At 45.5% G+C, this 15261-nt stretch overlaps 1 protein-coding gene across 1 annotated transcript; it reads right to left on the reverse strand.

The window, feature by feature from the left end:
• Positions 1-6956: 6956 nt before the first annotated feature.
• EPGN (epithelial mitogen) lies at positions 6957-14411 on the reverse strand (the record flags this gene model as incomplete). The annotated part of the gene is made up of 5 exons (XM_081999189.1): positions 6957-7011; positions 7334-7486; positions 8261-8381; positions 13780-13869; positions 14375-14411. 5 exons carry the CDS (start codon positions 14409-14411, stop codon positions 6957-6959), a joined length of 456 nt encoding a protein of 151 aa, XP_081855315.1.
• Between the last annotated feature and the right edge of the window lie 850 nt (positions 14412-15261).

Genomic DNA, 15261 nt, shown 5'->3' on the forward strand with positions numbered 1-15261 from the left:
TCAAAGTACATAAAACTGTATTTTTGCTTATTAAAGGACAAAATACTGTTAAAAAGAAACATCAATGGGGAATCTTCACAAGGAAACTTACTTGCCAACATTCAGCAGATCAATTCAACATCCAAGTTTTCACCAAAAATTTGTGTTTCAGTGACTCACTGTTAGACATGGAATCACAACCTCACATTTGGATACCTCCGACCTCTTTATCACTTGGAAAGCTGAGCCCAGACCTACAGCTCAGTTTCACAAGTGGCCTTATTTCCACAGCAAGGCAGAAAAACCCAAACCCTTCAGATGCAAAACTCCCCCAAAATGGCTATGCAAGACACGCCTCGACTCCCAAGTTCTGCTCATCCTGAACTGCTCCAGAGAATGAGCATATAAAACAGTTTGTACCCTAGTTTGTCTGTGAAATTTTGTCTCACAGGCTACTTCTATGTTTATATTTCTAAAAAATAAAATTTTAATTTTAATTTGACTCGAACGACCTAACAATTGGTTTGGACCAGTCATACGACAGCCTCTATGTTGTAATGTGAACTGCTTCTAGGAGTACTTAATAGCAGGATGTGGATCTCAACTAATCTTTAAAGATCAGCTCATGGAAAACTCCATGACAAAAATCTTCCGAGTGTTACGTTCATTTTTGTGTGTCGCTTACTGCTTACATTTTGAGGTTTTTTTCCACGTGAAGACTTATCAATCTGAAGCCCCAGCAACACGGACAAAAAGATTTAGACTTTGGTCTAAATTTCTATCCTTCCACTAACAAGATGTCCACCAAATCCAGCAAATAGCAGCTTGGCACTTTTTCCAGGCCTTGGGCCTCTGCTGTTTCCCTTAAATACGAAGGCAAGATGTTGGTCCGCAAACAGGAGGAAAGCACTCACCCAGATCCTCGACAGCTAGACCAAAGGCCCAGGGTCTACGCCCACACCTGGCTTCTTGCAACTTCAAGCAACTGGGCACTTTTCTGTGCCTCTGCCTCCTCTCGCATCACTTCATCTGGCCTCCTAGGAAAGAGGCATTCACCTCTTCTCCCCTCAGTTATCTAACCTCCCCGTTCGGGGTCTGCCTGTCCACACTGGCAATGGGCTCACTGAGAGAGTCAAACTCCGCTCCGGACCAAAACCAGCCCGTGCCCCAGCTTCCAGCCCCAGCGGCCACGCGACAGGGTGCCCTTCCTGTCCGTGCAGCAAAAGGGGCCTGGCGAGGCAGTGCTGCCCGCGGTAGCACAAGAAACATTCTCCTCTTCTGCGCAAATCAGCGGTGTCATTCAAATGCGCAAATTCAGCTTGCTAAGAGCTGCTCCTTACACAGCCTGCTCTTGCTCCCATTCAATTCAGCGAGAGCAGGAGCAGCCCAAAGTCTAGTCATAGTACAAGATTTTATTGCTGTCATGACAATTAACGATTACTTACACTGAGCTTTTAATGAGTACCTGCACTTTTGTTTGTTTGCTTGTTTAAAGGACTTAAAGAAAGAGTCCCAAATGATTTCCTGGATTTATAGTACAATAGGGACCTCTACAGGCGTTTCCCTCTTCAGACCGAGGCTAACGACATGACATGTACGAGCAGCCACGCATCGCTGCCGATGCCGCCAGATATCTGCAGCACCGAGAGACTGCAGAGCGCTAAGCTGTGCAGACAGCACCTTCAGTCTCTCAGACGGCAGGTTGTGTTGCTCACAGGTACCTTCGGGCCAGGAATGTGACACTTGAAATGCAAGCAATAAACAGTGCATTCCCCCCACTTGTCATTTTTCATGCTTATTTTTCTAGAGGCTGGATCTGGCAACCCCACTACCATGAAGCTGTTGGGTTCCATGCCAGGAGCTACTGAAATGAGCGGGGCTATTGAAGACCCTACCTACGATGGGCTGGAGTTGACTGAAGACAGCCTTCAGATTATTTACCTGCATCATGCAAAATGTCTCGTTTCCAAAACTTAAATTTAGTCACAATACTTCTCTGAGTATCTCCAAAAGTTAAAACACCCAATAATTTGCACTCATGTCATAAAGGATATAGAGTTGGAATGAATATTCACAAAGAAATCCTTGCTGTTTGGCATCTAACTTCCATTTTACCAAGACTGACCCCTCCTTCCCCTCTTCAGAACTGCTAGTGTGTTACCAAGCTACCAGACAGCCATTTCTTAAAAGAACTCCTTAAAAGGAGCAGAAGATTATTTTTTCAGCTACAGCACTATAAGCAGGTTCGAAAAGTTTTATGACTTGAAGCCCTCCCTCTCTTGGTTCTTCACAGCACACCATCCCCAAAGCACTGCCTTGCTTCATAGGGATGCTCTGAAGACAAGTATATTACAGACTGCAAGTTGCAGGGGTCACGGGAGCCATTCTGAACTTAACTATTCCATCAATTATTCACCCACGTTAGCCTTCTCTTCGTGGGATGCTTTTCCAACTACCGTGTACCTCATGGACCAGAAATTAAATAAAACATATAATGGGTGTAAAGAATGACCAACCTATAAAATTTTGCTGACAGCCATACCATTTCAAGTGGTTTGTTTCGTTTTGGTTGGGTTTTTGGTGTTTTGGGTTTTTTAGCATAAAGACCAGAGTCACTAGCAAGTAACCAGTTTCACAGCTAGTTCTTAGGACACAACCCACTACTTACATTCAGACCGTACGCTAGTTAGCCTCGTGCTAACCACAAGAGCACATATCAGTTTATCACTTTTAATATGCACTACAAGAAGCTGGCTTGCCGTAGTAAGTGGGAAGGACCAGAAACCCTGCCGTGTTATTATGCAAAGCATACTCTCAGTTACTGAAAATAAGAGAAAGTTTTCTCTGAGGGAAAACTGTCTCCTACCTACCTACCAGACACCAGACCTCCAAGACCTTCCTGAGGAGCCCCTGGCACTGTCTGCAGCTGCTAGCTGGCTATGGGACTAGGTGGGCCAGCGGCCTGGCTGCTCCCGTGCCCTCGCAGCTCAGCTTGCCGAATCAGCCGTGTGTGATCACAGGCACCGCTGTTCATCAACAGCATGTCCCATCAGGCAAGCAGAACAAGGACCCTGCATCCTCTGAGCGTTAGCCATCAATACACTTCCTTCCAAGATTAAAAGTAGTGTTTTGGAAGGACAGGCATCTCTTCCACAGGCTTGCATCTTGCCATTATAAATAGACCTTGCTGGGATCAGGTAAACTGCAGGCCGCCCACACACCACAACAGAAAATGGGTGTCACGTTCAGGGAAGGTATTCAAGTCACAGCCAAGCATTAGAGACAAAGTACACCTGGATGGTGACTGCAGATGCCAGCGAAGCAGGCAGAGGGCTGGGTGGCTTAAGGGCACCTTGTCTTAAGAGATGCGCTGCAGGAAAAGCCAGTGCGGTTCCATCGGCCCGGAGCATACACAGGGCAAGCGCTCCGTCCTTCGGAAAGGCAGGTCCCAGTCTTGATGGTCTCCCTATTGGCTCTGCTGAGCTGCTGCCCCACCAAAGCCTATGCAGGACTGCCTAAAAGCCACACACAAACACAGGGTCTCCTCTTGAACTGACAGTTTTTGGCATGTGCAGCTAATCGGAAGCAGAAGCTTACGACTCTGTTAATTATGCCATTACCCAAGGAGTCTGAGCCTTATAAATGAGCCAGGAAAGATGATCCTGATCCTCCGACAGGCCAGTTCTGCAGGAAATTCAGCACCATAAGCAGCAGCACACCATACTAGCCCAATAGCATCTGTCACTTATCAAGGCAGGGCTCAGCACGGCTGACTCCACGAAGCAATCTGAGGCAACGCAGACTTCCTCAGCCCGGTCACTGCATCAAACAGCCTTGTGATTCATTCATGCAGTGATGCCTCAAACATGGCTTGGGCCTGATGAAATCCCTTAAAACTGCAATGACAACAGTCTTCTCCCACATGGGCTACAGCCTGTAAACACTGCAGACTGATGGAGAAAGCTGTCATCTGTGTTGGTGCCACCAGCCTTGGACGCCTAGGAAGCCGGCAGCCTGCTCCAAGGTTATGCGTCAGCACAAAGGGCATACAGCACCCAGGTGGTGAAGCACCCATTTCTGGAAGCCTCAGTAGCACTTGGAAAAAGCAAACTAAAATAAAGCAAAGACCTCCTTTTCCTTCCTTGTCCCCATCTTCGTCTTTCCATTTTATTCTCATTCTGCCCTTACGCAAAGTCTCATTTTGCCTAGCACACTCATCTGGTGCCTCGCTCTCGAGCTTTTCTTCCACCAGCAGAAAAACCTTAGGAAACTTTCACTGGCAGCCCTTCCAAAGCTGCCTTGGACCAGGAAGCAAACCACAAAAAATATTACAGTATTTAGTCTCCTTCTAAATTCTGTCCTTGAAATAAACCTTCCTTTCCAGTTACGTTTAATCAAACATTAAAAAAAAGGAAGTCAGTGTGTGTTTCTAGAGGTGCAGTGTCTCACTGGAATGAGTAAATACTTTTGAAGAAGCACTTGCATCCCCTGCAAGGCAGCTGTGTGGCCACTGATAGGTAACAGATGTCAAAAAAGTCAGTAAGAGGACATACAAATGCTTAAAACCAAGCAAAATCCATTTCTCCCCAAGAGCTTTCTTTGGACAAGTGAGAGTCCAGTTGTTCAAACTCCTGCCCTTAGAACTCCCTAACAACTGCACGTACACCCTGAGCAGGCTGTGCTACTGTGTGTGCCTGCTCCAACACAGCCTCTGTGACGCAGAGGGGTTGGTCCTCTAGAAGCGAATGCAGCGGTCGCTCTGTGCACGCAGGAAGAGACAACTCACTGCGGAGAAGGAGTTTCACTCACAGGACAAAAGCTTTGAGTCTTTTCATCCTTTGGGCTATCCAGCTCTAAAATTTTCTCCAAGGTCTATGAGGAAGATCTCTCACCTGCGTTTTCCTGATGACGTGCATGTTTCTAATAGGTATTTCCGTTCAGTCTGTCCAGTGTGTGAGGAGGTGAAGGGTATTTTTTGTGCGTCTGCGTACGGATGTGCAGATTGTAATTCACATCCAACTGTGCTCTCGCTACATACACGTGACACAGGAAACGTTACGGCAACTGCCAAAAGCTGACCTGAAAGTCATGAAGAGCAGAAGCTGTCCCTCAGCAGATACTAAGAAAAGGCCAGTAGAATGAAAAGGAGCAAACAATACAGAGATCTGAAGATTTAACTTGAGGTGAAGAAAACCAAAAGACCGAGAGTTGGAAAATCAGCTCAGTGGCTATTATAAAACGCTCATGTCAATGAGTGCAGGAAAGGACTGGTGTCTGCCTCCATCCAGCTCCTCACCAACAATCCTTTCTGTGTATGCACATGTCGCTCGGTCTGCTCTGTTGCACGGGGACTCCAACCACACAGTGTGTGACATGTTGTTTTATTTATTGGTATCAAATGGAGACCCAAGTTAATGACCAGGATCCCCCTTGCCTGAGAAGCCCATTGAACTTCAGACCACTCGAGTGCCAAACGTACATTTACCCATTCAAAACCCAGTCTTTCATACACATTTCAGCATTATCATTGTAGTCTCACAAATACACAGGGCTTTTTCAACAAATGACATGCATCCCATTGTGAAAATCAACTCACATTACAAAGAAATCGAGCTTTCCAGCAGGGGACCTAAATTGAGGAGCCTGTATCATCCCATAAAATCGCAAAGTACCTAGATGCCTTTTGGTCATCGATGACTAAACATAGCAGATGCATCTACAATGTGCTACAGATGAAAGGGAAATCTCTTAGAGCCATCTGCAGTCTCATCAGCACTGGCAAACACTCCAACCATCAGTGAGAAGTCACAGTTACTGCAACCATCTTCAGAACCAACTTTCTTCCCTTTTCCTTGAAGAAAAGATTTCTTTTTACCTTTGAGATTCTTTGTAGACAAGATGAAGAAAAACAAGCATCTGATATGTAATCTGTTTGTCCAGGGTGGAACAAAATTCCTACGGTCATTTCTTTCTTATCTGAGCGGTCACATGGTGCATGTAATGTGAGAAAGGAATAAAGATGGCCCGTTTCCTGGGCAAAGCTATACTGAAGTTTCAAAACAAAATTCCAGCTCCTCCAGCAACTGAAGTCTTGTGCTGAAATGACAGCGCAGCAAGGTCCTGTTCTGCCCAACGTTCCGTAAATCTGATGAGCTGCTGTACGATGTTATGGAAAAGTAGAGTTCTTTGTCACGAGCACAATCAATAATCCATTTTGAGAAGGACGTACGATTCCTTTGCTTATGAAAACAGTAAGAACTGGCCATGCCCAGCGGTGTCATGATCTACTTTTCCAGGAACTGCTTACTCTCTATTCCTAAGTTTAAGTAAGCTTTTGAGCACCATCCTTTTTTCTCAGTCCAAAGCGTTTTATAATTGTGTCCTTCATGACAACAGAAAACTATACTTGGCTTAGCACGCCGAAGATAACCGCTGTGTTCTAAGAGGGCTGTTTATCCACAGACATAGGCAGCAGAAGCTGAAAGCAAAACCCAAAGGGTTTCTTGTCAGCACATGATGTTCGGAATATGACTCCATTGTGAAACGAGTTGTGCTTTTCCTCCAGAAGGCAGGGGTAGGGGGGTGGGGTAGTGGGGTGGGGTGGAGGGGTGGTGGAGACAGAAAAGACCAAAGCAGAACACTGTACTAGGTCTTGAAACGACTGCAAACAGCTAAAACCAACCAGTCCTCCGCTCAGCAAACACCAACCACATGAGAGCGTCGAGAGGGCTGCAAGTGGCCTTAGCTGTTCAGACCTGCCCATCTAGCAACCTTTACTAATAAAAGGAAGTCTTTCTTCAAAAGCGCGTGGAGCCTGTCAGTTCTGCACAAGTTCCTTTTATGTACTCGCTCTGTCATTCCCTTTATTTCGTCTCATCGGCGAGGCTGGGGTACCTGCCAGACGGCGAGGGGTGGGCTTCCCAGCAGAATTTCCTCTTGTTTACCGGCAAATTGGTAAGCGTCTCAACGCCAGATCTTCACAACGCCGTCTCGCCCATGCAGACTTTATAGGGTGATTTCAATTTCCTGCATCTAAAATGGACAACATCATGTGATTTTAATCAGACAAATCTAATATCACCACAGTTTGAACAGACCCTAAGTCTAATGGCCTAACTCATCTGGGCAGACCCAATGAAACCCACGTTTCAGACAATCGCACCATTTACCCGACTGGCAGAGCGGAAAGCAGAGGTATAGAGTGTCAGCTCCCTTAAGATCACACCGCAGATCAGTAACATGCAAGAACACGCTCCCAGGGCCCTCAAAACTCTGCACACTGTTTCCTCCTGCCCATTCTTCCTGAATTACAGATTCACATGAATGTTCCCAGCAAGTTACATATCTCCCGTACCTCTTTCTTACGTAGCAGTAGATGATAGCAAGTATCCCACTTGTCAGTATTCCTATACCAATTCCCACAGCAATGTAGCGTTCATAAGAATTATGGGCATATGAATTTAGTGTTAAATGTTCACACCTCTCTCCATTATAGCCTGCAAGGCACCTACAAAATAAATATACACCATGCAAAAGTGATTCAGAACGTCTTATGCTTTGTATTTCACAAACACATGCTAGTTTTCATCAGTTTTAACCGATTTAAAACAAGTCTAAATGAGGATGGGCTCAATCTGGTGCTCAGTCAGAACCTCTTCACTCCACCAAGACTACCAGTTGCCCCAGTCTATCTAGTTTAAAGCCAGCTCAAGTACTGCAGTGACAGCAGCAAACACAGTCTAAATACACCCTCATCACAGAGGGTGTGGTCAAAGAGCACTCTGCGCACCGCTGATCCTTAGCTGCTATAACGTCTCCAAAGGCCAAAGCTGCCCAGTATAGACCCTAGAAAATTTGGGCGACACCACAGACACCACATAGGTGTGTAAGCAGTTGCAGAATAAGGGAATTGCAGTTGATGTCTTAGAAGATCCTGCCCCCTCATTGTGCCCACTGTGAACATCTACTTATTCCTCTACTACTTACTTTAGCACTAGTTGTGATTTGAGATGCCGCCACGGCAGTGACCTACTAAGCTGTGATTTTCCCTCTCCCTCTCTTAGTATTACACTAGCACAGCACTACCGCCTTGTTGATGGTTCCGTGCCACCACAGCGCTCAAGCCTGTGCCAAATTTTAAGCCTGTAAATACTTGACTGGCACTTGAAAGTTGCGCTCTGCTGAATATTAGTCACATTACATTAGTAACGCGTAGCACACAAAGAAACAATGCTACTGTTGTTATTTTCTGAGAAGGATACTTATAAGCAGTATTCTTTACTTGCATATGGGTTTCCTCAGTTCGCTGTGGAAAGCACAGAGCCCATTGATACAATAGCTGTGGTGTTCTTCAAGACAGGTCTGCATAAGCTTCAAGAGCTTCGGCTGCTCTGTGTAGTCTGCTGTGAAAGGGGAAACAGTTATGTTATATTTATGAAAAAAAATAATAATTTGAATATATTTTCACAACTCACATTGGACAGACATTGTCTGCAGAAGATACCTATACATAGGTATACCGTGATATGTCTTGTGAGCAGATTCAAACTCAGCTAAGCAGGACAAGCTTCTAAGACATCCCAGCACAGCTTCAGAAAAAAAGCAAACTGTAAATAAATTACTTGCTCTTGAGAAGCGCGTATAAAAACTATTATTATGGGATATACATGCAGGCTAACATCAGCACTATCCAACCCACAATCCAATCAGAAAAAACACCCCAGGAATATCAGGGGCTTAGGACACAATGAGAGCACTGAATTATTCTCAGTATGCTTCCGAATATGAATTCAAATTATTCGTTATTTATTCCTTTTTTCTTCTCCCTATCACAAGACAAACTATTGCATTTCTAACACTCCTGCCCGCCAGCTCTGCAGCTATGAGTGAGCAATGAATAGTGGGGTTGCTCCCTCTATCCATTCTCCATGGTCTAACATTAGCAGAGCGTCCAGTTACGCTTTTAAGCACCCAGGACTGCCCAGATGGTCTTCCCATGCAAAAACACAGTCCACGACTACCGAGTTTCTGAACTTGCGCAGAAGTACGTGCACCCAGGTCAGGAAGCGCGATTCTGCTTGGCAAGCACGGAAAATGACTACCTTAGTCCCAGCTGTTTTTTGGCATCTCTTATCAGTGTCACATCCCAATAGATGAGCACCTGAGCCCAGGAGCGAGGCACCCTCCTGCATGGAAGGAGTGCAGAGGCCGGCATGAAGCCGCAGGAACAGCGGTGCGGCAAGCAAAAAGAAAGCTCACAAGTTTCACCATCAAAACAAGTACCTGTTTAAACTGGTCTCTCTACCCACTTACAGGAATCACTGGTGGGGTGGGGTGTCCAAGCACTGTCTTACTATTTCAGGGGACTGTTTCAGTGATGGCTGAGGGCGATTTCCTAACCAAGTGTACGTAAACACCAGCTTTCAGTTATGACCACAAGAAAAAAAAAAAATGATGCAGGAAGGTGACAAGGTTTGCTCAGAGTGACTAAACAAAGGTAGAACAAGCAGAAATCTTTCTTTCTGACTAAGTGCTGAATCAAGGTCTGGAGATATTACAGTGATGGAGCCACTGTCATAGATGTAAGCCTCTAGCCCTACTCCAGGCAACTCGAGATGCCACGACAATTTTTCAAGAGTAACACCACCAATCCCCTAAATTTCCAATCAAATTCCAGTTTGAGCCATTTAATGGCAGGAATCCACCCCACGCGCTCAACTAAACAATTTTTTTCTTCGTCCTTTACACAGCTTCACCACAGAGATGACAAGCCATGGTAAACAGCTGCTGTACTCTATGCCCGCACTTCGGAGCGATTCACAACTTCAGTTGTGAATCATGTGGTTTGCACACCTAAGAGGCATGATGCTATCAATGTAACTCAGATCCAGCATGACTACTTTGAAAACAGTGCCCTCTAAAACCCGACAGGGTAATGGGACTTCCAGCTTCTCAAGAGACTTAAAGATAACAATTTCAGCCTGCTTGAATAAGAACATGTTGGTTTACTACCCTTTCTTGGGAAAAGCTACAGAGGTTGAAAAAAAATCTCTTGCTTTATAACAAACTTCTTCGGGCTGAGAAAAAGGCACCTTTTCCATTGTTGAATGGAAAAATCACAAGTTTCTCTTCACACTGTGAAGACGGCAGACCTAAAGATAGCAACTATAAACCAAATCCACAGTTTTGGCCTAGCAATCAAGCGACGATACACAGACATCGAAGGATATGCCGAGACCAAGGCCCTATCTCTATCGCGTGCTGTGATGCAGCAGGGAAGTACCTGAACCGGCTCAGAGACCAGATTTGCGTGCAGCATCACTTAGCAGCGAGTTCTGGGCCACCACGGCTAGGTAGTCCCCATATACGGAAACCAGAGAGGCATCTCTGCTATAGAAAGCCCTGCGTAGGGCAGACCGACCCATAGCCTTGAAATGCACACTCTGCAAGGAAAGAAGATGGCCGCACACGAGCTCTCATATCAAGCTCTGGCTCTTTTCTGGCTGGCTCCGGGAACGCTGCCGACAAGCTCCGGGGACAGGCTTGCGGGCAGAGAGCACAGCCAGCACAGGACCAGGCCTTGGAGGGAACAGATTTCAGGAAAAGAAGAAAAACTTCAGAAAGGACAGATTTCAGGAAAAAAAGACAGGTTTTATGACAAGAGATGGATGATACCGTTTTCTGCACAGGAGGACAGTACGATGCTCTCTGGTGGGGAAAGCACAATGGAAAACAAAGCACACGGTCACCACAGCTGCAGGGCTCAGCCGTGCCAAGGAGATCCAGGATGCAGGAGACCTGCAAAAGCCCGTTTTCTCTTAGGCTTAACAGACCTGCAGACCAGCTATCGAACCTCTGCAGGGAAGGGTTTCAGAAAATTTGCAACGACACGCTCACGCTTCCCCCGTGCGTCTCCTTGAGCACTTAAGCACCAACTGTTTTGAATCACCGTTTCAGCACAGAGCGGGGCACAACGAAACCGCTAAACATAACCACTCAACAGGACCCTTGCATGTGTGTTTTCTGCCGCCAAAGCTCTACTCTAGAGCTAGCGGGCCCTGAGAAGATGTCTACTGCACCGGTTTAATATTTCGCTCACACCTCTCCCACGCGCAGAAAAAATAGAAGCGAGGAAGGTACAAATCTGCACGCCAGAGGCATGAAATCCCCAGCCACTTCTACGCAAACTTCCACCAGATGGATTCATGCAGCCAGAACATCTCTCCTCATTGACGCCACCGCTGCCGAGAGGTGGCGGCCTTCCATCTACCAACGTCTGGGAGACACCTCGCTTCGTGCAGGTACGTGAAACCTCTTCCCCCGAGTGCCATGAAAGTTAGCACTGTCATTAGAAAAAAAGGTCAGCCTAGAGCAGAAGCCTGCCTAGAAAGCGTTTGAGACAAACATCTCGCTGCGCAGGTGACCAACGAACAATACGTTCCTCCCTCGTCGTCAGGAGCAAGAGCTTTGTCCATTGTGGGCTGCAAGATCGAATCTTAAATGTATGCACAAAAATTCCAAATGCTAATTACCGTGACGTTGCAAAAGTACAAACGACATCTGAAAGAATGATGAGTCCTGAAAACAAAAAGAATGCTCTTCTAACCCATCCCTGAGCATTATGCTAATTCATATCATATTATCCACCTAGATACTAAATAAGCTGTTGAATAAACACATCTATGCGCCCTTTCATGTCACGTGAAGGAAGAAAAGCATGCTGTGTAAGCACTTGACAGTTGCCTGCAACTGAGTCATTCCAGCAGATACACTTGGCAAGATCTAACACGAAATCAAAAGTACAGGTACTTGGAAGCCTGGGCATGCCAAAACTGACAGACCGGCAACAAAACGAGTCAGCCACTACGACCACGACAGCTCAGCCTTCAAACACGGTGCATCGGGGAGGAAGCAGCAGCTCACAGCAATGAAGGGATCTCATTTTTTTCCCCAGTGAAAGCAAGTTCTTCCCTCCTCCTAGCTGCCCATTTTGCCCATTTGGGCTCCTCTTCAGCCCAAACAGCGTCAGAAGTTCTTCATCCTTGCCGTGTCATCTCCCAGACAGGCATCTTGTCCATTACGTTTTCCATCCTGGCTGAACAGCGAGCCTAACGTTTCCTCGCCCCAGCACTGGTGACAGGTAAAAGCCTATGTAACATAAAATGAGGAAGCAGGACATGATACTGTAAATAGGAGGCAAATGGAATGAGCAGAAATGAATCGTTTTCCACAAACTGCACCTCGGTCCCCAGAGGATTTGCAATCTCACAAGAAGCTGCCAGCTCCTGCAGTGATACTTCACCAGGACTTCATTTTCTTAGGATCCGGTATTACTGAGCCTTGGTTATAAACCTCACTGTGAACTCCACCTGTACAGGAATAGGGAGCTACAAGAAAACTTCGGGCAGTTTCTCTGGTGACGCTTCAAGCATTTCTTCTCAATCTTCTTTCTGGAAAAGCTTTTCAGTGGCTTTGCAAAAGGTCCACCACCGAAATATACTTCTCCCTACCCGTGAAAACGAGCGCTTGTGTGTTTGTGAATTTGCTTCCACCTTTGAAGGGAACACACTCTCAGCTACAAGCGCTATCTACTTGACTTGCACAGCCACAGCTAGTATAAAGCTATTTCTACTTCATTTTACTCCTGTTTGCTGCACGTAACTCTGGAAGAATCATGTCACAGACAAATCCGCTAAACCAGACCACAGAGCTGCGCTGATAAGTCAAAGTGCTGCAGTCAAAAATCAACATCTTCTTGACTTCACGTACATATATGTGTATACAAATACATTAATATATATTTTACATACATATATACAAACTCCACACATATAGTATATGTATGGATGAATATATATAGTACTGTACCACCATGACAAATTAGACCAAAAAAACCCAACAGTTAGACTTGTTACGAGAAAAATAAAAAGGTTACGGATCTACTAAAAAAAAAACACTTGTAAGACATCCTGTGATGACTTAGAATGAACAGAAGATGATTTGTATGCATGTTTATGTTCTTTTTCAAGTACAAAGACATTAATAAGTATCACAGTTAAAATCCTTTCCTCCTTTACTGACCTGCCAAAACCTCAGTTCCAGATCGCACAGTTCTCCCAAAGTAATGACATCACTAGCACCTGAAGTAACATCAAGAATGCAGCTTGCAGGATAAACACAGCGGTCTGGTCTCAGATGTTGGCAGGTAAATAGCTTGAGTTCACATTTCAGTCAGAAAAGAAAAAGAAAGAAAAGAGAGAGCTAGCACTCTGAAGAGGGCTGTGGAAGCTGCGATAGCCGAAAGCAAAACTGCAACAAAGACACTACTGAGTAACAGTAATGAGGCGTCACTTGCAGTTAGGCTTACTGCATTCTGCTTGTGTGCGTAGAGATTCACGCTGCAGACAGCTAGAAACCAAGCGCTAGTTGAAAGTAACAGAAATGGCCATCAGAAACACAGACGCCTGTCGCCATGAGCCTTAAAATGTCTTCTTCGACTCACAAATGACTTTGGGTAAATGAGCCTTTAGCTGGCCAACACTGAGCCCACCCCAGTTGAGTGGCAGCTATTACTTCAGAGAGGATTTTAAGGCTCCACGAAGAAAGCAGCTCATCTCACAAATAAAATACACACAAAATTCAACAGCATCCAAGCAACAAGAGCATTATAGCAGCTATCATTCTAATAGATTTTGTTGGGGGCTTTTTGTTTTGTAGGGGTTTTTTTTGTGAGTTGTTTGTTTGGTTGGGTTTTTTTTTAATGACAAATTAATAGAGACAAACAGAACATAGAATAAATACCTTCAGCGTTGTTTTTTGTCCAATTAGTCCATAAGTCTGTGCTGAGGGATGAAATAGTAATAGCTGACTCTTCACTCAGTGCCCCCATTGCTGTGTAATGCAAATAGATGCTTACTGTAACAGAAAAACTCAGTATATCTATGGAAGGTTCATTTCAGCCCGAACACAGGTACCCACTTAATACAATTCTGATACGATGCAGCAATAGAACAACAATTCATTTAAAACATTCCTGCCTCAAACTTCCTTTTGCCACAGCATGAAGATGACTGTGGAGAAACAAACTAGTGTTTGCAACTTTTGAAAATACATATCCATTCTGTTCTCCATTCTATCATCTTACACAATTTAGGACGCAGATACCTGCAATACACTGCAGTGTTACACCTATTTACCGGTCTAAGGAGCTTCTTCTCCGAGAGTCTAACTTACACCCTATCAGTTAAAATTTCATCCAGGTTTAAGCTGCTAAAGTAATTCTGCTACGTAAGGTCTTTGCATGCTTCCCACCCCTACTGCTTATTTCAGAAAGAGCTAACTATTGTTCAACAAAGCCTCGTATCTTACGACATGGAAAAGCCTCCTCCAAACCTACCTTTCAGCAAAATATAGATTAGCATTCCAAATGCCATGGCATGCAGCTGCTTTAACTCCTTCTCAACTCTTCTTTCCAGATGGCTCGCTTGCTCTGCTTATCTGTGCTCCCGTGTTTTCTCTTGCACTTATATGCCATGAAGCGTCATCTGCTGTTCTCGCCAATCAAAAAAAGGTGCATCTGGCAACAACCTCAACCCCCGGGGCAACCACACATTTATTTAGGAAACTGCTATTATCTAGCAATGGGATCAGGTTTTCTTTTGAAACCCTGGTTTCCTATTACCTGTGGGCATAATTGTGCATGCAAAGATACAGTTTTAGAGACAGACCTGGTATCTGCCAGAGCAGATCAACGAAATACAGCAACACAGAGGTGAGCAAAATGAAAAGTGACGTGTTGTGAAAAACGTGATCTTTCTTCCCCTTCGCAATGTAGGTCTTGTGCTGCTTCCGGGAGGACAGTCAGCATTCAGGATGCTACCCTGGAGTTCAGGGTCCAGGGACCAGCCCCTGCTTTGCTCGTGTTCCTTCCTTGGTCCCCCCCGTACCTCAGTTCCCTGCCATCCAGAAGAGGAACTGCAAGAACAGCTAGCGCTGTAGATTAGGAAGTGATCAGACACGGAGATAACGGACGATGTCCTCCATCAGTGACTGCCAGCAAGAGGCCTTTGATCACAGGCCCTGGTGCGGGGCATGCTAATCACTCCTCATTCAGCCTCCCCTGTGCACAACAGTGAAGCGAGGCAGGCCAGCAGCCCTGGGCGAGGTCTGGGATCGCTGGCTGGTGCTACGTGTGCTTGTGCGGGGCAGAAGTCAAAAGCTGGCAAAGCACAGGCACCGGGCAAACACAGACTGAAAGAGCAGGTAAGTTGCTGCCTCCCGTAT

Source organism: Phaethon aethereus (assembly GCF_964289735.1).
Source record: "Phaethon aethereus genome assembly, chromosome: 4".
Lineage (NCBI taxonomy): Eukaryota > Metazoa > Chordata > Aves > Phaethontiformes > Phaethontidae > Phaethon > Phaethon aethereus.